General features: G+C 37.1%; 2 protein-coding genes and 1 non-coding gene across 4 annotated transcripts in view; 2 read left to right on the top strand and 1 right to left on the bottom strand.

Annotated features, from left to right (window-relative positions):
- The first annotated feature begins 186 nt into the window (after window positions 1–186).
- On the top strand, window positions 187–20,780 carry LOC135684777 (WD repeat-containing protein 81). Its single transcript, XM_089110855.1, has 19 exons — window positions 187–1,239; window positions 3,488–3,672; window positions 4,019–4,178; window positions 4,659–6,449; window positions 7,161–7,354; window positions 8,101–10,213; window positions 10,517–10,811; window positions 11,293–11,676; window positions 12,298–12,717; window positions 13,204–13,279; window positions 14,070–14,125; window positions 14,757–14,816; window positions 15,354–15,577; window positions 15,857–15,987; window positions 16,589–16,653; window positions 16,969–17,108; window positions 17,741–17,837; window positions 18,639–18,742; window positions 19,605–20,780. Exons 1-19 carry the CDS (start codon window positions 1,114–1,116, stop codon window positions 19,731–19,733), a joined length of 6,750 nt encoding a protein of 2,249 aa, XP_088966981.1. The 5' UTR covers window positions 187–1,113; the 3' UTR covers window positions 19,734–20,780.
- Window positions 11,740–11,812, bottom strand: Trnac-aca (transfer RNA cysteine (anticodon ACA)). Its single transcript has one exon. It is a non-coding gene; the product is annotated as a tRNA-Cys (tRNA).
- A 2,747-nt stretch (window positions 20,781–23,527) lies between the features above and the next one.
- The window catches only part of LOC135684518 (uncharacterized), a 30,507-nt gene continuing 28,402 nt past the window's right edge, over window positions 23,528–25,632 (top strand). For both annotated transcript variants that reach the window (XM_065200107.2, XM_065200116.2), the window contains exons 1-2: window positions 23,528–23,979; window positions 25,282–25,358. In XM_065200107.2, the coding sequence (XP_065056179.2) occupies window positions 23,859–23,979; window positions 25,282–25,358 (198 nt within the window). In that variant the 5' untranslated portion in view covers window positions 23,528–23,858. The remainder of the gene's footprint in view (window positions 23,980–25,281; window positions 25,359–25,632) is intronic.

Below are 25,632 nucleotides of genomic sequence, written 5' to 3'. Positions count from 1 at the left end.
ATTGATCGATGAATTCTGTGCACTTGCGAACTTTAGATTTCCATATGGCTCTTGATATTCAATGAGTTGGCTCTGTTTTGTTATCGCGCAAATAAATATCGCTGCCTGCCACTAATTTTATATTAACACTGACAATTTCCGGGTATCACAAATAAGGTTGTGGCTTGGTCATTCGTTGACTGGCCAATGCAAGATTCTTTGATAACTCCGCCAAATTCTATTAATTATACCGTTCCATTTCTCTTGAAAAGTTTATTTGGCTGTCGTGTTTATTTTTTAGGCTATCATCTCCAACACATGAGCAAAATTTCTGATAAATTTGGTATTTTAGGGCGTCCATTGTCCAGCCACGTCGCTGTTGCATTTTCCGTCTGTCAAACAAATATTTGAACAAAATGATAGTATGAACAAAATAATACAACTTCGTGTAAATTTCTAGATGATAAAATCCAGCACGTTGAGAATATGGTCTGTTGAGTACGTTGCACATTGCTGAGGCTAGTACAATTTTCAGGAAAGTGAAAACAATCTCGAGTCAACAAAAGCTTTCCAAAATGTTTCCTTGTGTGTATTCCCATTTGGTTACCCTTGGGTGTTGCGCTTTTTGCAATTTTACACAAAGCTTTTTAACGCTTTAAGATCAAATTATTTCTGATTCCGTGAACGGTGCAATTAATTGGCTCTGAAATAAATACAGTAATGGGCCTAGTTTGAAGAAAGTGTTTTTCCCGTCGGGGTTCGTGTACCCCACTGAATCCAATGGTGTACCACTGAAAGAACTGTCCACCATCCTTGTGGGCTTAGACGTTCTCTTGGAAATAGTTTAATCTAAATGACAAAAAATGAATCAGATGGAACAATTATGACCGTTTATAGATGATACTCCGTGTAACAAATTTCCAGAATTTTAAAATAAAATTCCAGCCAGTTATTTGGCACTTTCGAGGCACTCTCTGCACCATAAATTTTAGGCTTGAGTACCACAAATTGATCACGGATACCCAGGTCGAGGCTTACCACAGGGCTTCAAAGCAAATCGCAGCAGTGAATCGAGAATAGGGGATGCTGTCACATTAGGGGTTAGCATAAAGATGATTATGAAAGTTGGGGGTTATGGGGCAATCGTGTAGCAATGAAGAGTCATGCAATGCTCTAGAAAATGGCTTGGGCATCAAGAAGCCATTTTCTGTTCTGGATAGCATTCAAAGTGAAAGTGCACTTCCAAGAATTGTCTGCTTGGTAAGGTTTTGTTTTTGTTTTAGGAAATCGATGGCCTCGTGATTTAGAATTCTTATTTCGTATTTTTCAATTGAGTTCAACCAGATTCAGTTTGTCCTTTTTTTGAAAGACAGAAATGTCATTAATTCTTCGCAGGCCTTTTTCGAGATCGCTACAGTAATAACTGCCGTTTGGGACTAGTTTAATTCTGCATGGATTAATTACGGCAGTTCTTCTTGAGTCAAGCTTGAATGCAGTCTCGAAGATCTTAAAATATCAAATTATTTATGTTAATTTTACAACCTAGTTAATTTAATCATGTATAACCACCGAAAATTTCAAGAAACTCAGAATCTTTAGAAAAAGTTCATAAAAAGCTCAGCATTTTGCTAAGCAAAAAGCTCAGCATAAGAATTAAAGGCGATAATTTGAATGAAGTACTTTAATAAAAGAAGATAAATATTTCTTAGATGAAGCAAATGTCAAAAATTATCCTTTTTGCCAAAAAATCAAATGTTTGCTTGGTCAGGATGAACCATATGTGTAGTTTTTGTGCTTTTGGAATAACCCATGTATTGTAAATTGCTTTTGTTTGATGGCTAGCTAAGGGCTTAATGATATTTCAACAGAATGGATAAGACTCTTGGCGTCACAAGATATGCAAAGTTCTGGTAATCTTTTTCTTATGACATCTTTAATGCAACCATAAAACACGGCTATCTTACCTCGTATGAAATGGTTCTAACTGAAACATCAGTGAGCCATTAGAATATTTACCTTTGAATACAAGAAAGTTTTTTAAAGACATGAAAGGCAAAACTTAAACTTAAATGCATAAAACAGAACACAGGGAAAGTTGCATTAATTATTTTGCTAATGTTATCTGAACACCTACTTTTTCAATCTGTCTTTCTGCAGTACAGATTATTTTGAACAGGAAACAATTTTTGCCAAAAAATCAAAAGAAAAACATAGTACAGCAAACAAGATTTATAATAAGGGTCTGTATTCTAATAATTTTGATTTATTCAATATCATTAAACATCATGTCCCTGGTTGCATGACAGGAAAAGAATTAAAAACTTGTCAAGTGCTCAAAAACTCATTCTCCTGCATAAATCAGAAAATTTTACTACTTTGTGTGTTATACCTGTACTCCTTTGCAATCACTGGTATGGGGTTGCCACATTCTAACATAAAAGGTACGAGGAGGTTTCAGTTGTTAGAGGCACTGACTACAGACCCAAGGGTTCATGGTTCGAGTCCCTGACAAGACCAAACTCTCACCCAGAGTGGGGAGAGTCACCAGCTCTCTGTAATTCCAGGTATAGGAATCACGAGGTGTGGTCACATCGAGAGGAAGGACCAGGACACTGCTCGACAAGCATAGCTTCACAGTGTCCAAAAAACTACCTTCGGATGCTAGGTAGCAACAAATACAAAAACAAATACAAATACAAAAAACTTACTCAACTCAGGGTTGGTCTCAGCAAGTTAAACTTTCACAAATTTCAACACAACTCTAGAGATACAATAAACCCAATGTGCCCAAGTAGCGATGGAATCGAAAATACAGAGCACTTCTTGTTGCTCTGCCCCTCTTTTGGTGTTCAAAGGACTGATCTCCTCGCTGGAATATACACTCTTGTACGACCATATGGATATACAAATCTTGCAAATGATGTTCTGTTGCAAATTTTATTGTACGGCGATAAGAAATTTCCAAACCATCTCAATAGAAGCATCCTTGAGCTAACAATACGTTTTATACACTGTACCTGGTTGCTGTGAATAAAGTATCTTGCCCCCTCTCCCCCCCTTAGTAAGCCAGCAATTATTTAGTTAACTTTAATATGTAAAGTCTGTCTCAAATTATATATGAGGTGAGATCTGTGATAATGCAAAATTACTTAAACTGCAGCAAACATCTTGTCTGCTGCTGTTCGCTGATATTTTCACCTGACATCTAATTTGCAAGAGAGTGTAGTGTTCTTTCTTTTTTTTCTTTGGAAATTGGTATGTAAGTTGTCTTAGTTTTTCGTGATGCCACAGAGTAGTCATAGTATTTTGCACCCAGTGGCATCGTCCTTGTAATGTCATTAAGTATTTTGTAGGTAGTGTAACTAGTAAATTTGTATTGTAAATTTTATTGAAATGTAAAAAAAGATAAATTATATGCTTATAGATAAATTGTTTTATTCATTTAGCTTCAAATCAGTTTTTTATATCAACAGACTTGCTATTGATCTTCTGACGTTTTGCTCTTCAGATCCACCAGGAATGGCTGGCAACCCAGATAAGAGCAAATGTTGTTTGTTCCCAAGATCAGAAACCTGATGATAGTCTTTTGCCTGAAGAACAGACAACTTTGCTTCAACCGTCATCCCAGTTTGCATTGAATGGTTGGCAGAGAGTAGTTATAACTGTGATAAAAAAGCCACTTAAAAAGATCAAGTAATTTTTTGTTTGTTCCATTTTTTGTTTTATTTTGTTTGTAAAATTTTCCTCTTTTGCTGTGTATGATATTATCTATTCTGTAGATGCTAACAGAACTCTTGCTCATCCAAAAAAATTCTCAGAGCACAAATGCTGGTAAAATATAACACTTGTGTATATTTGGAGCCATTGGTTCTTTGAATTTGTTTCATTTTTATAGTAGAGATGATGTATAAACATCATATAATGTAGAATTTTCATCTTAGCTGTAATTGGCATGTGACTTAATTTTTCATGAATGATTTTTATTTTCACTGCTAGAATGCTCTTTTTGATCACTTTACTATTTCTTTTGTCAATATAGGATCCAGAAGTGCAAGCAGCAAAATGTTGAGCAGTTCACACTATATGATTTTCTGCATTCACTTTCCAATGACAATGATGCAAGTTTGAGAGAGTATATGTGCAGGCGATTTTCAGCTGACAGCACGAATGAATCAAGTCATCAGGATTACTTAGATGAGGTATGAAGGGTTTTAGAATGCTATTCAGGTGCACAATGGCTTAGGGGCCCAGGGGTCTATAGCCCCCCCCCCCCCCCGTGACAGCCCAATTTGTCAGAAACCTTTGGAAATTTTGCTACTTTGTCAGAATTGTTAGAAAAATGTTGCCTTTGCCCCTCAGAAATTGAAATTGGTTGTTCACTAGGTGTGACATGTCTGCTAGTTTTTTGCCTTGATGAATGCTTAAAACATAGAAAATTTATCATTCATTCCAGTAATTGATTTTGTTGAAAGGTGCTGTTTTGGAAAAACAAACTTCTAGATGCATTGCTAAAAGCCTCCTTTCATTAATTCTGTTAATAGCATAGATTCCAAAGAATGCAAAAGATCTATTCATGAATACCCATTTATGCTTAGTAGTTTTTGTGTGCAATCATTACTCTTTCACTACTTTCATTTTGTTACATTGTTTTTCTTCTGAAACTGCATTTATTCTTTTAGGAGAAACTTTCCACCCTAATTCAAGAGACCTTTGGAATACAATTGAAACTCATTTCAAAGGACCATCCTGCTCATTTTGGCCCTGATGTCAGGAAAGATGATATCGAATCTCCAAGCAAAGCAAAGAAGCCAATAATCAAGCAATTGCATCATATTGTCCCCCTTTTATTGGCTTGCAAGAATTCCAGCCATATTTTTTTGATAGAATCAACTCCAAGCTACACACTCCATGATGTCCTTGCATTCAGTCCTGCTATTGCTTCAAATTCCTCTGCAAAATACTTGTTTCTCCTATATCAAATCCTTAAGATCAATGCAATATTTCAAGAAATAGGCTTCAGTATCTCTCCATCCTTATCCTTTAATGATATTTATGTGACAAGTTCGTTGTGGCTGTCAATATCAGCATTTCAAATAGATCACACTGATATCATCCAAGAAGAAGAGCCTGGTCCAATTCCAGTTGTAACTCACTGGCCAATTGAAGCACCAAGTATCATTTCTCAGCCCTTTCCATTCTTTGAGGATTTACATGAGTATACTACAAGATGGGTCAATTGTAAGCTGACGACTTTCGATTACCTATTAATTCTCAATACATTAGCTGGTCGTAGAATGAAGGACCCAGCACACCATCCAATTTTTCCTTGGGTGATGGATTTTACTAAGCCTGATGGTGGTTTCCGTGACCTAATGAGATCAAAATTCAGATTATGCAAAAGCGATACCCAGTTGGACATAACATACAACCAGCCTGCTCTGGAAGATGCAAGAAAAGGCATACAAAGGCATGTGGCCCATCATATATCTGATGATCCTTTGACTGCCATTAGCTATTATGTATATTCTGCTAGGCGAGTTTCGAAAGATACCCTCTGTAAAACTGTTAGATCGCGATGGATACCAGAGGAATACCCTTCAAGTATTGAAAGACTCTACTCATGGACACCTGAGGAATGCATTCCAGAGTTTTACAGTGACCCATTGATATTTAAATCAGTTCACTCTGACCTACCAGACTTAGGCCTCCCTGCCTGGGCGCCTACCGCAGAAGAGTTTATTAAGCATCATAGAGATGTTTTAGAAGGCCATCAAGTTTCAAGATATCTTCATTTTTGGATTGATCTCATATTTGGATACAAGCTATCTGGGTTGGCTTCTGTTGATGCTAAGAATGTATACTTATCCTTGGTCGATGATCACAATCACCTCACTAATTGTGGTGTGCTTCAGTTATTCTCTCGACCGCACCCCGCACGCAAGCTACCCAATCTAGTAGATGAACATGTTATCGAACCGGGTGATACTTATTCAGAGGCGTTTGACAGCAGTGATGCTAATGTTTTTGCAGATTATGAAGCCAACGATACGACCGATAGCGATATGTTAAGGTGCGTCAATGGGAAGTTGATAGAGGCAGATGTTAGGTCTTCAAAACCCACTGCCATTCGCCGAGATATCTGGTCAATAGATTCTGCTATCGACGAGGCATCACAAATAGAGGAACAAAAAAAGCCTGAAGAAAATGACCCTGATAGTCGCATGAAGCCACCTTTAATGTTACTGCCGGGCTTGAAACTGAAAATCGACACGCTGTTTGAAGGAGGTGGAAATGAGTCCAAAACTACACCATCTTATGATTTTAGAATAACCATTGACACTTGCTCTGATTTCATTGGTCAGCTAGAAGCAGTCGAAAAAGAATTAAAATTCCAGTGTCATGTTTCTCCAGTAGGCGTCGACGGTATAGGCGATTACAAGTTTGGTTCTGTTTTTGAAAACAGACGCAAGGTTAGTAAAAGGTGTTATTATGCCTTCATTGCCTCAGAAATTATTTTAGATGATATATATTCAAGAGTCTAATTTCGCAGATGAAGATCGCAGATGAAAGCTATTGCAGCTGAAGGAGATTGATAATGTCACAGTCTATGTTTGCTTCGCCTTCTTTGTTAAACGGGAAAGCATTTAGGCTTTTGGCATATTATCCGAGAGTACATTGGCATTGCTACTGACTTTAAAGTTAAGTGGTTTTATCTTTACCCTAGCAAGCGATTAGTGATTAGCGATCATGACAACCATAATGACCATGGTTTGGTCGCCGTGCCAACCACGGTGACTCGCAAGGCGCCAAGAAGTCTGTTTGAAATTTCAGGCTGCGTGTGGATTTTCAAAATTTGCTGTCTTCTGATCCTAGCTATATAAAAAGTATATATTCAAGACTTCCCATATTAAAGTTAATCGCAACTTTTGCCAAATTTTTTCGAAAGCATGCTTTCATAACCTGTATTTCTGCGTATTTGCTTTTGAAATTGTTGGTACATTTTGTAGCACTACAATCTATAAATCCCGTTGAGAATATTTTTGAGCAGGACAGCCCCGTTCATTGTATAACAGTATTTGACTTGGGATGAATTCTGATGAAGCTCTTTAAGTTAGGCCCAAGAGCCCAAGAGTTTTATAGAATTTCATCAAGGCTTATCAATATGAAATCTCTTGTTTCAGGAGAAGAATCATGGATTGTCAGAGTATGAAATCTCCAAAACAACTGAAAATAAAGATATTCTTGTTCTTGCAAATTTATTGATTGAGTTGGCCTTACATGATTATGTTCGATTGAGAAGAAAACCGCTGAACTTTGAAGAAAGACTACAGGAAAACGTGCGGCTGATGAAAACCAATCTGCACAAATTTCCAAGGTAATTGATTACTTGCAGCACAAGCTTAGTACTTGAGTAATATGGTATTCAAGTCAAGCCTAATTCACACTGGCAAAATGTTTCAAAGCTAGGAAGTCACCATGAAAACCCACACGATGTCTATGCAGGTGTTATTGCCTCTGTTGAGTTAAATTTGTCTGTAGATTCCGTTGTGCTTTTTCTTGATTTTTTACATCCCACTTATACCAATACACTTGATACGGGTTTTCATGTAGTGTATTGAAATTTAACCTCATAACTAAATTTTGAATGGGAGAGTTGCTAAAATATCTTTGAATCAGCAAAAATTTTGCGTTCAATACAAAAAGGTTTTGTGATAACATTTTGCCTGTAGATAGGTATTATTGATGTCCACTTTCCCGGCTAAAATGAGTAAACGATTAGACTTGGTGTTTCAACTTGTCAAGTTTGGTCTCGCTTTTACATGGTATAGCCCTTTATTTAATGTCTTTGGCCCCTTTTTGAGAAATAACTTCATTTTAGCCAGTTCTTGGGTAGCCTATCCGAAGAAGTGTTTCCCTAGATTAACCAACTGTTTCCCTTTGGTTTACTTGGCAAAGAAAGACACTTCGCATACCCTTATCTTTCAATACGTTATCTCAGTCAGTAATCACTATTTTGCTCTGATCAGTCTGTTCTCGCAAATAGATTAGTTTCTATTTGGAACGCACATTAGAAATAGGCCATTACAAACCAGCTTTATTTTGTTTCAATCTTATTTTCAGCTTGCTCACCTCAATCCTTGAAAGTTGGTTAGGATCACCAGAGAAGCCACTGGTCGAATCTGAAGGAGTTATTGCTGGATTCTTCAAAAAGCCGACTTTGCTCCTGAACCAGTTCATAAACCCCTTCCCATGTCCAAAGTATTTTCCTGCATTACATAATCTACTTTCGATTCTATACCCAAGTGATATCCTTGTCGACGAAGCAGTTTCGATAGAATGCAAAAACTCGATAATTTTACCTATTGTTAGGCATCTTCCAGCCGCAAGAAATATCATTAGAGCAGCACATTTTGTTCCATTGTTGATAGAGGAGATTGATGCAGAAGGAATTGACCTGCTTCTTACTCTTGTGTTGCCGTTGTTCTCTAACCAAGATACGAAGTTGGCTGCCTTTTTACACATTTTTCCTCCTCTCGGCAACGTGATGGGGTCTCGAAGATCAATGAAGTCATTTTACGAAGGGCTGCAGCGACTATTCGATAGCAGTGCTGATACCAAAGGTATTGATGGAAGATTGCTTGACCAGAGTTTCATATCTAAAGTAATAACCATTTTTGGATTAAGTTGTTTTCTTGACTGTTTTATGCCATTTGTGGTCGACGGGCTTGTAGAAGCGACAAGCACGGAGGAATCTAAGGAGAAAAATGAGATGGAAAGCATGGAAGTTGAAAATCCGAGTTATGATTCTGAGAAGACAGAGAGAGAAGTAGAAGAAAATGTGACAAACTTTCTGGAAAAAGAGACCGAAAACAGGGATAAAGCAGAATCAGACGAGTTTGTAGGTCGCAAAGCATCTGTATTAGAGGACGACAATAATGTTAATGTTTTCGAGCCTAAACTCTTGCCGGGAAAGAGAAAAGTGAGACCAGGAGTGTTTTCAAGGCTGGAGTCAGTATTGGAGAATGCCGTTGTTGAAAAGGAACGTGGAGCTGGATCTAGCAAAGGAAGTTCTTTGAAACCCAACATATTTCTTAAGGCTGACAGCCAGCCGCCTCCATCAAGTCTTGACAATGCGAAAGATAGTTTATCAAAGAGTATGAGTAGTGATGTATTTTTTAGCATTGTTGAAAAGTCTGAGGTGATTTACAATGAGAATGGGAATAGTTCACCACAAAATGCATTCTTTGAATGTTCATCGGAATCAAACTCTGGTATGGACGAGATAGATTACTTAAGTGATGTCGAAGAGTCATCTATCTCAGAACGTTGTAAACAGAATGACAATGAAAGCTCGATTGAAAATAAATTTTCAGAGATACTCTCAGATTCTCATGAAAAAAAGCTTAGCTCAATGACTGCAAGCAAAGAAATCGGTGATACAGTTGGTGGCAAAGACTCGGAATCCCATAAAAAAGACTCGGAAAGCAGTTACGATGTTGTTTCTAGTGACGCTGTACAACAGCGTAGTGAACGGCGCTCAACGTTGTCCGAAGCCGTTCGTAACATGGAGACTGCAACTAAAACACAGCAAGCAACCATACCTGTAAAAGATACCAAACAATATGAAGTTCATGATCAAGGAAATACTGATGAAGAATTGGTCACTGGTATTGAGGATTTCAGCATTGACAGTATGTATTCTGAAGATGAAGGGAAGTCTTTTCTCATTCGGCGTTCCAGTTTGAAAATGAATGATCGCTCAGACTCTTCACCATTTATGGTTTTACCTTCAGACGGAGATGTAGAAGAAGACTGCAAGATCAACGAACCGTCAGAACAGCCAAAAAGTGAAAGCTTTGAAGAATATACAGAAATACCAACTCAAAGCATTCCAGAAACTGATGCGCTAGAAGACATATCAAAAATTGCTGCTGCTGATAATGCTGGAACACCCCAAATTTCTGTCAGAGCTGAGGAGCTTGCTCTGGCGTCATTGAAGTGGATTTGCCCATGGCTAGGGCCAGTGCTCACTTCAAAGTATGTAGTCAACCCTATTCTCAAGAAAATGCCGAAAGTGTGGGTGAGCATGAAAAAGCTGGAGTATACCACTGATGACCTTCTGGTAGCTGTGAAAAGTAAAGGAAAGTTTTTAGTCGATTGTCTTGTAGATGTTGCAAGAATTTATGGCAGTGCGATAGTTTTGCAACAATATTTGCCCTACTGCAGTCGAGCAGTGAGTTTCATACTTCCTTTGTTTATTGTATATTTTCTAACCTTCAGTGATTTTTATTCTCAAAAAGGGAACTCTTTACTTACTTCTTTACTTCAAATCTCTGTTTTGTAATAATGGAAATGTCACATTTGTTTAATTCAGAGAAAATATGAAAAATCAGCCGGAAAAACATGTCCTGAGGAGAACGTGAGCTGGCCTGGCTACCAAGAAATTATAATTGAGTGCCGGGCTGAAAATTGTAATTTACTCAACTCCTTTAAATGCTCAAACGGTTTTGCTGGACGTCTGAAAGTTTCATTCTAGGTCAATATTGCGATGAAGGCAAGCATTGTATCATCCTACAACGAAGGCCAATTATTCTCAGCACTGGAGATCCTTGCAAAAACTTTGGTAACGCTGAAACCAGAAACGCTCACAGATAAAATGGAGGCTAGTTTTAACATTTTTTATCTTTTCGATTCTTTATATTTTGTTCTAAAAGCTTTAGCACGAAATAATTTAGTTTTCCAAAAAACGTTTTCAGCTAAATCTTTCGATGTTTTTCACTACCACGTTTTGATTCATCAGTATGTACATAATGAAAGAACATCTCAGAATTCTTGACGCCATGATGGAATTTTATTGTTTGATAGCTAGTTAAAATCGCTCTGATTGGGGAAACAAGTGAAAAACTCATGGTCGATAGGGACAGCTCTTCCATTAGTTTGTTCATCTTTAGAATAGAAAAAATCCTTTTAGAATGAAAATCTGAAATTCGTTGACTAACAATGGACCGTTTTGAGCTACAGAGGAATTTTCAAATCTTGGTGATATAGGCCGCCATTCTATTTTTAGCAGTTTTTGCCCCACTTGAGTCTTGGCTTCGCGAACTCCGGGATGGTCAATTGCAACTAGTTTGACTTTTCAGAATTTGATTGCTGGAAGGCGCTCTTTTGCCAATTTTTAGAGAGCTTTTCTCTGAGAATTTCACTCAGATGAAAAATGAATTACTTTTTTCATTCTTTATCGTAACTGCACGCCTAGCTTTTCTGTATCAAATCTCAACAAGTGACTTTTCATTGAAAGCCTTTGCACCTAAATTTCGTTACAGACGTTGTCACAGGAAATATTTGAGCCACTGCTTCGATTGCTTTCTTCCTTCAAACAGTTCAGCAGTGGATTCCAATCCAGATCGTTACTACTGCATTCCCTTGTTGGTTTGATGGCTGCACTCAGCCAGACGCTCGGCCAACTCGACGCCCGCGAGGTCATGACGCCGCTTTTACAGCGGTTCTTCTCTTGTTTTGATTGCGTCTATCGTCTGGATGAGAAATCTGGTACCAATGTTGTGGTAGTCCGAAAGTACAGTTTCTTAGATGACGATTATCAAGAGGTTTCTAGTGATATTGAGAAGGATATAGCAACTGGAGTTTCAAATTCTTGTAAGGACAGCATGACTAGTGCGAAGACCAGCAGCCAATCTGGTAGCAACCTAAACTTTTATTTATCCTAAAAAGTATTTTTAGTAGAGAGTGCGGGAATATAACCGACCCGAGCGAGGCTCGAACTCACGACCCTTGACTTTGTACGTCAAGTGCTCTACCGCTGAGCTATCGGGTCGTGCTTTCAAGCCAACACCCAAGGCCAAGTCATTCACCCGCACTGCCCCTCTCTTTTACCAGATACACAGGGGAGCCATCGCAGCTCCATCACAAATTGCAGAGGACCTGGTGTATAAAGCAGGACAATTTTTATCTGTAACCCTAAGTTTCACGTTCAATGCTAGTATCAGGCAACTGATCTTAGTAACAAAACACGGGTAATATCAACATTGTAAGGCCAAGGTTGAATGGTCCTCAAACACGCCGTTGTTACTTTCTAGTAGAAAAGTTCGCCCCATGGATGGGTCTAGAAAACTAAAGACGTTCAACCAAGTTTATAGCATTGATCCTTTCTAAATAAACGATAGAAAAAGAATAAAGGACGAGGGACATTTTAAAGAGAAAAAACTGAAAAAACGCTTACCTACAAAGCCTCTTGTTAGCGCCCATTTCATTGTGACAACAAATCTCAAAACATGAGGTGCATTTTGTTTTTCTTATAAGGAGGAAAGGAATCGTGTGATCCAAAACGAGATGGGGACCAAGCTACGGAAGATTCCTCCAAGTTGATGCAAAAGACCGGAGATGAAACGACTTCACAGAAAACGAAAGATATTTGGATGGAAGGAAATGATGATCAGCACCTCTATAAAGATCTTTACAGCTCTTTCACCACTGCATTGGCGCATTACTCCTACGTACTGTTCTGCAGAGTTTTAGGTGATAACTTTGTTTCCCGTATCCTGTACAACGAGAAACTCATCTGGCAGCTATGCTCAAATTTCGACGAGAACCTGACACTAACCAGCAACTCTGAAACGGTTCTAGGTGACTCCTTTGATTCCCAGGGCTCAAAAACTGTGGGAAATGCTGGAAAGCGGAAAGAACCAGAAAAAGGCGCATACATGAATCATGCAGGACCAGGTAAGGACTACTAATTTGTTTTGGAGACTCGTTCTTATTTGAAAACAGCATTTTTCTGCCTGAATTCCTGCCCAGAAGCCTGCGCAATATCAGGGGCTTCACAGATTATTTGGCAGCTAGCTCTCTGCATATTTAAATGTTTTCTGTATATTTCTTGTCATCTCATTCATCGTAAGGCCTGCCTCCTCCGAGATGTTGCTTTCTCGCTTCTTCCTTTTTATCTGGCTCTTTTTCTGCTTCTCTGTGAAGTTCCTTGCAAGTTTTTCCTACTTTTTTGTTTAGGATTGGGAAGTTTTCTTTAAACTATTTAGCATTTACTTTTTACACCCTGACTTGAATTTGGGGATGGGGAGGCAACGCAAGGTTTTTAACAACGATAATCTGATAAATTGGAACTTTAATTTTTATAGGCAAACACATAATGTGTTAAATGCTTATTTTTGTAAGATTTCTGAATTCTGATTACAACAAATGCTTTGTTTGAAGGCAAAGAAGACCATAACAAAAGGTTTGCTAGAAAAAGAACCGTTTCAGAACAGGAAGAAGAGGAGCCTGTATACAGGTGAGAATAGCTTGCCTAGTCATCTCAAATGCAATGGCAAATATCTAATTGAAGTATCCTTCATTAATATAGCTTGTCACAGCGAACATGTTTTCCTAGCGACAATAAACATTCTTTTTTTAACATTCAAGCAAATTGTAGGGCAGAGTCCAGAAGGTTATCAACATTCATTGGCTAAGAAAATCTTACTCTAAAGTCTTCCTCGGGAATTGGGTGTAATCAACTAGTTTTGATCCCCTCTCCTTGCAACTCTGTTTTCCAAAATATTTTTAGAAATTTTAGCTTGTTTTCAATCATATAGTTTTGAGCCAGAGTAAGTTACATGCTTATGCCAATAAGAAAAGCATGCCATAATTTTAGACATTTATTGTGAAAAGCTAATGCCTAAATTTTACAGTTCAATGTAGTTCTGCAAACACATTCATGTTAGGGCTTGTAAACATTGTTTGATTTTTTATTTGTTGTCTGATTGATTGTATTTTAAAAACTAAAAGGCAATACGATTTCTGCAACTTCTTCCCAATTCTTGGCGACCTTCCTCAGTTTTTTTGTTTCTATAACCTTCCTCCGGCCCGTGGGACCGTGATATTTTCCTGATTCTGCTGTAGGGTAACTGTTTAGCAGATTAAAAAGGTTTTATGCTGATGTACTCTCGAGTGTTTGTATTTTTCTTTCCTGTTAATTGTCACAACGTTCCTTCTATTACTTTGGAAGATGATGTGTAAAATACCAGAAGATGATGTTTTTGTTAAATGTTTCTACAAATTTTACCAAGTTTCGTATATTACAGATCATCTTGGCAGCACATGGATGGTGAATGGCTTAGTGAATGGAAAGAAAGATTGGGTAGGTAATAAAGAGGAAATGAAAGGTCATTGGACATGTTTAGAATAATCACCAAAAATGATCACAAATTGTATCGAGAACACTTTGTAGTTTTGTTTAGCATCTTCAAAATTGTTTTCGGTAAGCAGAAATTGATAATTTGAATATGAACTACTTATATAGTTGAGCCTGTGTTGTCACATTGCCCAAAATATAAGTGCATCTTACTAAGATTCGAATGAAAATGCCTATGTTAAAATTCTATGCAGAATTGTTTTTATATGCAGTCGCAGTTTCACATTTAATCATCTTGTTCAACTTACAAATATCTTCAAATTATCAAAATACTTAGATCATTAATTCATGATATACAACCGAAAGAAACATTGAATTTATTTTAAATTTTTCAAAAATTGTAAATTTTTTCTTATATCCGCATCGCCCCATTACAAAAGAATCAAAAATGGATGGCTGCCAGGGAATTGTTGGATTCTAGATTTTCTGACATGGCTTTTGAATTCCCTGGTGCAGGCTACAATAAAATAGCAATATTGGTTATTTAGATAAGTATCTATAAAATGGTCAAAATATTTTTTAAAAAGAGGCTTTCAATAACTGATGCTGACAAATATCTTCATTTCATCATTTCCAGATGCGAAATATGATGATCGTCATCTTCACTTCAAAGGAAAAAGACTTCAAACTTATGCTGGTAAGTGTCCGTTGGTGTGATACATTGAAACTTCACTATATGCCTGTCATATAAGGTATTCTCAGAACTCAAAACTAAGATGCAAATCAAGGCGTTGCTGTAGCACTGTGGGTCCTTTTGTTATTAATCTCTAATGAAGGGCTATGATGAACAAACTGCAAATACGTTTCTTCTTTTGATGAGTTCATTACGTCTTGACTCCAATGATTTTCATCGTTTTTTGCTTTTTAAATTTGCTGTTCTTCAGCACAACCATATTCTGATATCAATAATCCAATAAAAGAATATTTGAATTATTTGTCATTGTGAATCTCCTTCATGTTGCTTTTTACCAGTAATTCCACCCCACAAATTGTATCAGTAAATCTCAAATAAAGGTGATTTTGAAAAAAACATATAATGTCAGATAAGAATATCTTTAAGGTGTTATAGAAAATGATAGAGCATACTATTACTTATTATCACCAATGAATAGGCTCTTTAGATATCGTCTGATATCACTGAAATATTCAAATATTGATACCATTGCATTTTTAGGACATTCCTCAGCTGTCCGTGACATCTACATACCGGACAACGAGCATTATTTTTTGTCAGCAAGCCGTGATAAAAGTGTCAAATTCTGGTTGCTAAAAAACCACGGCAACGGTACAGGCCAGCTTGCATGTATGAAAACGTACGATAAGCATACAAAGGGTGTATTCGCAGTCCAGTCGATTGAGTCGAAAAGGTTCACTGTGTCGTGCGATGGCACTGTTCACGTATGTATTTTCCTCTTTTCTTCTCTCCTTCCCATGTTTTTAACTTTTTAGTCCGAATTATAGCAGTGACTCTATAGAAAAGTTTATAGAGTAATCGTTTAAGGAAGAGAAAAAGATGACAATAGTTTAACCAGGGCTCTTCACTCTAGCCTACTTGCCATTTGCACCAGCTTTGCTAGACATTGTTGTTTATATTATCAGCTTCGCCAATTGCTTATTCGTCCTGGTTAGCAGATTCCTATATCATTTTAACAATGGTGACAATCTTTTTCGTCAAAGGTCTGGGACCCAATCAGAAGTGCCACCCTCAGTACTGTTGACCTTGGTAAAAACAGCTCAATAACTAGCATCAGAACCCTGCCTGTTCCAAACGTAACTGTTGCTATGGCTACAAACGAAGGAACTATAAGGTACGTTCCAATAAATGATAAAATTGCCCCAACTATGTTCTGTTTCGTGCTTGAAAGATCAATTGATATTTTGTTAAACTCTGCGAAGGAGAAAGACGGTAAGGGGAAAAGCGAAGTCTAGAGTCAGCATCGTTCCATAAAATACAAATTTAGTTCAGTCCATACAGAAGCACCAAGCAAGTCAAATCTGTCCTAGTTTGAATGTGCTGAAGACATTTATAGCTGTAAGCAACGTCTGTTACATGAACTGTGCCAGGATGTATATAGTCTTACATTTAAATGATAAGTAATCTCCGTTTGTATTCAAATATCAGGCTTAGAAATCTTACCAGATTTGCTCTGGTATACAAGGCTCGCAAAATTGTATTTGTGCATTTTTATGTTGTTCCCTGTCTACATCGTTAAAACCAACCTGACTGGCTAATACTCCTCACTTGAAAACCTCGCTTTTTCCACATACACCCGAAGCAATGTTTCAATGGTGAGTCTGATGATGTAAGACATTCGAACCCATTAGGTCAAAAGATTTCTAAGGAAATTAAGGATTTGGGTTGATTTAGCGATTAATCAGAAGCGAATCAGTGCATTTTTTTGTTTGTAGGCTGTACGATGTACGAGAGAAGTCGGTGTCTTCTGAATGGAAATTGGTGTCTAGCAGTGCGGCAGGTAAAACTTAGATATATACCTTGGCCTGCTCAGTGTGCTATTTTTATCAGGTTTTAGACACTTCGTAACATCACGTTCTCCTGATAAATGTGGTTGAAAATATCCTTTTGGTACTATAGTAATTTCATTGATTTCAAGAATAAGAATAATAATGGTTGTACAAGCTTGATATTTGCTTTAGTGGTTGTTCGATGCAGCCCACTGACATTTTGATTATTTATTTTACATATGCACAAAGGCTTACAGTGCTTTTTCTCTAGGATTTCTTGCGATGGGGTTTTGAAAATGAAGACTGAATTTGGCTTTCGTTTGCAGGTAGTGTCAAATGCCTTTGTGTCAATGAAACTGGAACGTGGATTGCTGCTGGCTTTTCGAGTGGATTTATATCGGTGTTGGACTTAAGAACAGGGATTTTAAGGAGCCAATGGAAGGCGCATGAATCTGAAATACTACAGGTAAGATTTTTCATGGTCGAGCAGCTGCTATTTTTCTCCATTCGAATGGAGTTGCACAAAGAAAGTCACACATCCCAAGGCCTAAAAATTTTGGAATCTCTGGGCTCTCTTCTGCTTCCTCTCTTTTCTCTAATATAAAGGCGTTTTAGATATAACTTATGCTTTTTCTCTTGATAGATACTGTTCCATTGCATATCTTATCTATTGATGACACACAACAGATAAAAAAATCATATTTTAAAACTAGATAGCATATAGTAAGCTCGTTATAGTAGTACCGTTGGTCTCATAGCTTTTCTCACGCTTTAAATACATACAAGACGGTGGCTGATCCGGAACATTTTTGCACGACGCAACTGAATATTTCAGTAAAACGGTTTCAGGATAACTTTGCAAGATAAGCTACTTGTGTAATGTCTGAGTAAATTATCTGTCTACCAGTCATTGAATCCAGACAAAGCTTTTCGTTGTCGCGACATTTGGTTTCTGTCCCGCAAAGTCTCATCTTTACTGAGACCAAAAATGCACACATTGAATTAGATAAACATATATTTTTAAACATTTGCCTTTATTTGTTCAGAAAAATGTGCTAGTTTGATTCTATTATTGATAACTGGAATTTGTTTTCACAGATTGAGCCTTATACTGACCACAATTTCTTGTCCTCTTCTAATGACTTGCTCATGAAGATGTGGAATGAGGATGGTTCGCTTGCACTTCGATTTAGACGTAAGGATACAGATTCATTTTCACATGTTCACGTCGAACAATAAACTATTGTATTTGCTAATTCATTGAGGCATTAACAAACATGAGTGCGGTGTTTTGTTAAGTATATAAATTCAATAAACATCTGCCTGATAATCGGAGTGATAAAGCGTGAAACTCGGAGTTGCAACTTAGAATCGTTTTGCTCTATACACAAATGCGTTTATTCAATAAGTTGAATTTCTGCTGCTTCGATTGATAGTTTGTTTTTGAGGCTGAAAATATCCTACTTGCTATCTTTTTTTATGATAGTTTGTTTTAGAGACTGAAAATATCCTACTTGCTATCTTTTTTATATTCTTTGGTGTTGGAGAGTGTATGAGAACTACTTAGCTGGTCATTTCCATTCATTTGTTTTTATATGTTTCTTTACTTCCTATGCTCTTGTATACATTTAATTTTTGTATTTATATGCTCTTTGTATCCATGTGCTCTTTGTATCCCAATGCTTTTGGTATCCCTATGCTCTGTGCATCCCTATACTCCCTTGTATCCATGTGCTCTTTATATTCATATGATCTTTGTATCCCTATGCTCTTTGTATCTCCATGCTTATGTCACATGACAAAATGAAAGCAATGCCAAAGCCGGTGAGCACTATCAGAAAAGGACCATTTTCCAGTACGGACAAAGAATAAAAAACGTTTTCAAAATACATTTAGCTTGCTTGTTTGTCATGTTGGTTGCAACTTAGTAAGAATTTACCCTAGTTTATCAGTTGTTCCACACTGCAATACCATTTTGAAATTCTTATGTTTGTAGGTCCTCCAGAACCGGCTAATTGTGTAACATTTTGTAAAAGCCAGTGTGTCTGGTCAACAACAAGTGGAAACCGGATTGGCATTACACATCAAATTGAAAATGGTGTAAGTATAAACAGCATGTCTAGGCCAAATTGCAAATAAGATAGACCGTTCGACTGCAATACTAAAATCTGTGGATTTCGATCAAGGCTCGGTCAGTGAATGGGACGCTCACCTTATTTCTATCCAGCCCCGAGTCAGTACTCGGTGGCAGTAACTGGGGGGAGGGAGGGGAGGTGATTAGCTTAGGCTTGAGGGAGCGAATGAAGATATTATCTAGCTTTTTCGATCATTTTAATTCGGGTACAGTAAATATTGAAATTGGATTGTAGTTTAGAATAAGATAAGAAAATATAAGAAATTATCAAGTTTTAATAAAAGGTCATGTTAATTGTATTTTTTAATGCACATGAATCGAAAAATGTAGTTGAAAATATTTACTCAATTCTTCTATAAGAGCCCATTTTTTTATTACTACAGTTACTTGAGGTTCAGGTGTTCTTAATGTTGTATTGCATAACACCTTCAGTAGCATGGTTGATTAGCTTATGAAGTCTGTTCTCCTTTGTTCACACGAGAGAAGATTTTCAAATCTTTGCTTCCTCTTTTAATTTTGAATCTGAGGCTGGGGATCTTCTTACGCTGTTCTTACTTTTTGACCAACCGATCCTCGATGTTCTTATGAAAATAGAGTGTTCACGGATTGGCATTTTGTGTGTCTGGGACTAGGATAGGGGGTTCCCTTAAGAGAAGTTAATTTTACAAGAGCAGATATTAAAATACCATTTTAGGTTGCTATTTATAAGCAAGCAAGGAGGGACCTTTCATTGGCCGCAACATTTTGTTTTTATTTCATTTCATATGATTATACTAGATGAATATAAAACTTATGCTGTTATTCTCATTAGAGCATTGTTTGTTATAGGCAAGCTACGAGAGTATCAAGCTACCACCAGAGGTGTTCAGAGGAGCAATAAGCAAGCTGAAAGTCCTGCCGGTGAATCAGTTGTACTTGGTAGGCAGTGAAAATGGTAACGTCGTCATGTTTGCATGATCTCCAATCTCTTTATTCTAATATATTGGTCCTTAGACTATATGTCGACTATATGTGACATTTTGACATTGTAGTTTAGGATGTCCTTGAAATCACAATACAATAAAAAGCAACAACATATGCTTGATAATCTTTTTGGAAAAATTTCAAGGGAATAACTTTGAACCTCAATAGAATAGTCTGAATAAATAAGATACACTGGAATCGAATATCAAGACACAGATTAGGATTCATGATATATATGACACACGTTATAACTAGCATTGTTTCGAAAGTTATCTTTTGATGGGTCAAGTTACTTTGCACATTTACACTTGAAATGTAAGAAGGTGTATCTTGTGCCTACTGAACAAAACCATTTTCATGTTATTCTTTGCGATTAACCGATATTGTCTTCTCTGCTAGGATACTTTGTTTTGTTGATTTTATAATGCATAAATCTTTTAACGCGTCATTGAAAATAGTAATCAACGTCTTTTGTATATAGCATGAAATTAGTTATAATTTATAAATTATTTTATGAATGATAGTGTTGATTTGTATAAATTGTTGAGTTTAACTAAAAAAGTTGTTAGAGAAGTGAAAATTCAAACGACGACACCTGTAAAAAAGCTATGAACAACTCCAAAAGCGCAGCTTCAATACACTTTGCATAGTCGGATAGAATTTACTGATATGCTGAAGACAGTGCGCATTTTTCGGTTAAGTTTTACCTGAGCAAATACCCCTAAAGTTACAATTGCACTTTTGGAGGGGCTGTTTTTCTAAGATTCTGGGCAATTATGACGTAGAGATTGGATGGCAGTTTGGCTTTGTTTTTTGGTGCCCACAGGAACATTGTTATATCAATATTATTCATGCCAAAAAACTAGTAATTTTGCCACCTAAACCTCAGAAGATTTAGTATGAATGTAGCATTAAATTGTTGTTGATGAATAGTGCTTCAAATATTTGAGTTGATAAAATGATTGCAGATTCATTAGAAAATTTCTATTATGAATCCCCGTAGCATATTGGTTTCAATGTATATAAGAGGATTTATTACCAAAATTTTTTGAGAAATGGTTTGTTTTTTTGCAATGCATTTCTGTGCTCTTTACGTCAAAAACAAGACAGCGATACTGCATTGTTTGGTAAACCAGGACAGTAAAATTATTTTTTGGGTAGTATCTTTTATATTAGACTGAAAAAGGAAATTATTGTAGGTCATACTCAACCTTGTTTTAGAGATTAAAGGGCAAACTTTTACACGATTTCTATTTCTTTAATCCCAGATTACTGTCTTTATGCAACTTGACCATCTTTTGTATTTCGTCAATGTTCAACAAAGACCTTCTTCTCCGCTCAACAATTCTTGGCAGAACATCAGCTTCACTCCCAACTCCCGATTTCGATTTTGGCCTTGGCAACCTCGGTGAAAAGGAGCCAGGTATCGACATCTCGACAGAATATCGAGGCTGCCTAAAGATGGTGTTTATTGGTGGTAAAGTGTCCTCCTTTTCTTCAGCCTCTGATTTGTGTTGCTTCATTTCAGTCTCGTCAATGTGCGTGCACTTTAAGGTCTCCGACAAACCTCTGATTTTCCAATCTAAATGTTTGGGATTGTCAATGAGGTTGTCTTTAAAATGAACCTTCTTAGCCTTAGACACTGCCAATTCGTTGGAAAAAGATGGTTTCTCATACACCGAGTCGCCGTTCTCGAATACTTCATCATCACCCTCTTCCGTACCAATGGTGTTGTTTACTTCACAAAGGTCGCTGCTCAATCCTTCACAACTCATTCCCTTCCTAAGGGTACGAGGTGAGCATAATTGCTTGCAGAATACCTCTGGCTTGTCAGCCACATAATCGATTGCCATTGATTCTTTACCAACCGCATTTTCTTCTGCTTTATTCTCATCATCATCATTGTCTTTCTCTGATCCAAATGAAAACCGTAATGACTGTCTTCTGGTTGTTTTCTTCTTTAAAGTGGGCGATACTTTTGCAAGCCCCATTTCACTGTTTGCTCGTCGCATCAGTTTCAATTCAACGGCAACATCGTCCTCAATAGTCTTTCCCCGCAAGCTTTGAATTACCTTGCCCGTTGAATTAAAAAGTTTCCTGCTTAAAATCAGCTTTTGCCTGGCTGCATTGATGCGTTCCTTTTCATTTCTCAGTTTCGAAATGTGCAAATCGAACGCTTCTAGCTCTTTCGAATTTGAGCGCTCAAAGACTTTGTTTCTCTCCAATACTCGAAAACTTTTTCCTGAGTAATGTCTACCCAGGATCTTTTCCTGTAAGTAAATTTCCTTATTCGGCATTATCAAACTCTGGCGTTTAGCAGAAATTCATGAAATCTGAAGTAAGTTTGCAAAAATAAAACGTACAGCCCTCTGAAAGGTGTGATTGATGTTAGCGTGGAGTTTTCTGTTGCAAATTTTTGCTTCTAGAACAATGAACCTGGACGTGATATATTTCGTTTCGAAGATGTTGCGTCAAGTCTACAATTTTGCATGTAATCTTTGTGTTGCAGATTCCCTTGAAATCACCTAGGGATCTATGCGACAATTTTGATTTTTCCGAATTCACTGGTTTCACCCACACAACCCATTCAATGGGGCCATGAGAAAGTTAATCTAAGAGCCGCAATGAATAAATAACACAGCTGTTTTAATGCAGATTGTGAGAAACGCAGTTTAAAACGGCACCTTTCGAGATGAGGCTTTTGAATTCAAATTTCTCAATCCTTGAAATTGACAGAAAAATGGAAACACAGTACTGCAGCGCCCCCGATTTTTCTTCGCTTGGAATTCAGAGTTTACTTAATGGAATATACTACAACAGAAAAGGGCCTATGTTTTCGTTTTTGACAACCAGGCTACTACTGCAGTCTGTGGCTGAAAAAATATAAGGCCTGAAATTTGAGCCTTTATCGGAACACAGGCGGGGGAAGAGCTACTCCCATTATGGCATAACAGGGGGTCCAGTCAGGGTCAATGAGGGTCAAAGCTAAAATGCTGAAAAGTTACCCTCAAATGATATTGTTTTTTCACTATAACCCTCAAATGGTAGCATATGGGCGGAAATTATGTCATTGGTAGCATCCATTTCTTTGTACGCGCCTGGACCTTCTTTGACAAATTTCTTTGACGTTGACTGTTGTTGCTTCGGGAAAGACAAAACCTTGTTCATTGTCTATAATAAATCCCAAGCTAAACTAAGCTGTTGTGTTATTATTGAAACTGGGCCATTTAATAGCCATTTGGTAAGAGCCCAAATCGACTGGACCCCCTGTCAGGCCTTAATGGGAGTACCCCTTGGGTATCGGAAAATTCAGATTTTCAGCTCCCTGATATCCTGTTTCGGCTGTCTTCTTGCCGGAAAATGGTAGGCCGAAGCTGCCCCCCCCCCCCTAAAAAAAATAAAATGCTGAATTTCTGCCGCTTTGGGTACTCATCCACGCGAAAAACCAAAGCCGTGGTTCCCAATAATTTCAAAGAGAAAATTGAAAGCAATCTTTATGAGTGAGTTTAACATAATTACCCTCCCCCTCCCCCACTTTAGGAGTGTCACGGGCCTGTATACGCAAAGTATTTCGTTTTACAATTTGTAAAGGAGTGGTTTCTCTTATTTTCTATCGTTTTAGAAAATTCTGGGGCATAAGGGGTATGCTTAAGGCACATGGAAAATTTGCCTTCTTTAAACTGCTTATAGTCATTCCAACGTTTTTTCAGATTCAGATGTGCAAACAGGCCTTCGGAACCGAGGATTTTGCTGATCGACATGTAGATACTTACCCATAACACCTTGCGTGCCACATCATAGTTTTCAAAATGGCCGCGGTGCCATGTCACCGTTGTTGTGTTGGTGAAAATTTATCATCGTAAGGTTAACTAACGCGTGAATATTGGAATGAAATGGAACAAAAGTGGAAAGCTTTTTTATGGCTGCAGTTTTGTTAAATACTAACTAGGCATGACTTCGGCAAGCTTCATATTTTTTGGTTAGCTTTGCTTGGTTTTTGAGTTATTCGACTCCGATTTTCTTTCAAAGGAGCTTGGATTTTATGAGTCCAGGAAGAAACAGCGGCACAGAAGTTTTGCATAAAATATTTCCAAAGGGATAAGATAAAAATTCCTCAACATGTCATGGCTCAATCTTTCCAACAACCTCAGCAATCTTTCAGGAAACTTTTCGACAATTACAGGACAAATTTCTAACTTTACTCGAGAGGTTTTGACAGAAGGCACCGAAGAGGCCTACGGTAAGTTCTCCGGATCTCTTTTGTATAACCTTAAGAGTACTTTTTTTCGTAACACAATAAGATATTTCATGTGTGTAAGGTACTTTTTTATATTTAGTTGAAAGTTTGTTAAGAGTACATATGTGTGGTCGGACCACAGTGGTCCACGCACAAGCAACAAGAACAGAAAGTTGTTTCGTTGCACTTTGCCCTCTAAGAGTCAGAACTTGAGGAAATTTGGGTTGTCAATCTATATTGAAAGCAGCATAGCTTAATTCTTAATAAAACGAAATGCTATTTACATGTTCCCTTGGCGAGCAAAAGCACCATGGATGACACATACAATTCTAATGTAAATTTTGTAAACAAAAATAACAACCCAACAACATGTTGTTAATGATAAAACGCAGATAAACATGATAGACAAAAGCCAAAAAAGGTCACTACACAGGGTGAATATCAGCAACTGCTGAAAATATTAGCCAAGGTGGAATCATGTGAAGCTCACGCCAGACATACAGCAATAAACGCTAGAAAGACAATGGGAAATTGTTAGTCTACTCCGGATATCTCTGGTGTAAGCTGCATGGATTCCACACTGGAATATTAGTTGAGCTGCTTAGTGTTCTCGATAAACTAAAATGTGGCACCCAAAATCATTTTGTTTGGGACAATGTTTAATTTCTCTTTGCCAAACAACAAGAGGTTACTAAGTGCTTCCAAAGCTTTCCAAAAATTCATACTCAGTTAGGGGACTAAATCCAACTCTAAGTCTTGTTAGATTTCTTATACTGCACAATGTAAATATATTTACATTGAGGACATTTTTGGCAAAGGATTTTGAGTTTCCCGTATCAAATCAGAATTTTTGGTATTTTCTTTTCTATTCAATAGCGGTACATTTAAAGTACACATTGAAAAAGCAAACTGTCCTGATTACAGATTGTTTTGGTTCAAGACGCAAACAGTTTATATATTTAGATTCAAATATTGTGTAAATATATTGTGTTGTACTATTTTCCCACCCACAGTGTATTTTACAACTGAAATGTCATTTTTACTGGCTTTGGACACTTTTTTCATTATGATAGCCAGTTTTACTCACCAAGTTTTCAAAAGTTTACTGTAAATTCTGTCAAAAAGATATTTCAGTTTAACAACAAACTATTTGCCATTGCTACTTACATAAACACCAGCTTTTAAGCCTAGAAGAAGCCTTGATTATCTATGTAAGTCATTCTAAATCTCTCTTGCCCTAAGTGCGGCATTTTTGTCAAACAATGATCAATACATTATTTATAACATGCTTTGATTCTATTTTAGATCAAGAAACAGAATTAAAATTGGCCCACATAAAGATAAAGGATTTAGAAAGTGTTTTGCAAAAGCAAAAGGATGAGGTATGTAAAACTATTAAATATGTCCCCTTGATTTAAAATTTTATGATTAAGTCTTTTAGAGCTTTTAGTCTTTTTTAGGGGTGTTGTATATGTTTTTGTTGTTAAGTACAAAACAATAAATCCTGAATGCAAAGGAAAGAATCACATGAGCAGAAGTTTGTATCCAAATATGAATCGGACAATGTAGATCAGAAGTAATGTGACTGGGAAAGCTCACATGTGTCACAAATGTAAATTTCTTTTTACCATAAGTTGTTATAAAACATTTATACTC

The sequence above is a fragment of the Rhopilema esculentum genome, chromosome 10 (assembly GCF_057945365.1).
Source record: "Rhopilema esculentum isolate cy_ngs chromosome 10, ASM5794536v1, whole genome shotgun sequence".
NCBI classification, from domain to species: domain Eukaryota; kingdom Metazoa; phylum Cnidaria; class Scyphozoa; order Rhizostomeae; family Rhizostomatidae; genus Rhopilema; species Rhopilema esculentum.
Note: the sequence above shows the minus strand (reverse complement) of the source record. Positions and strands in the feature narration are given on the sequence as shown.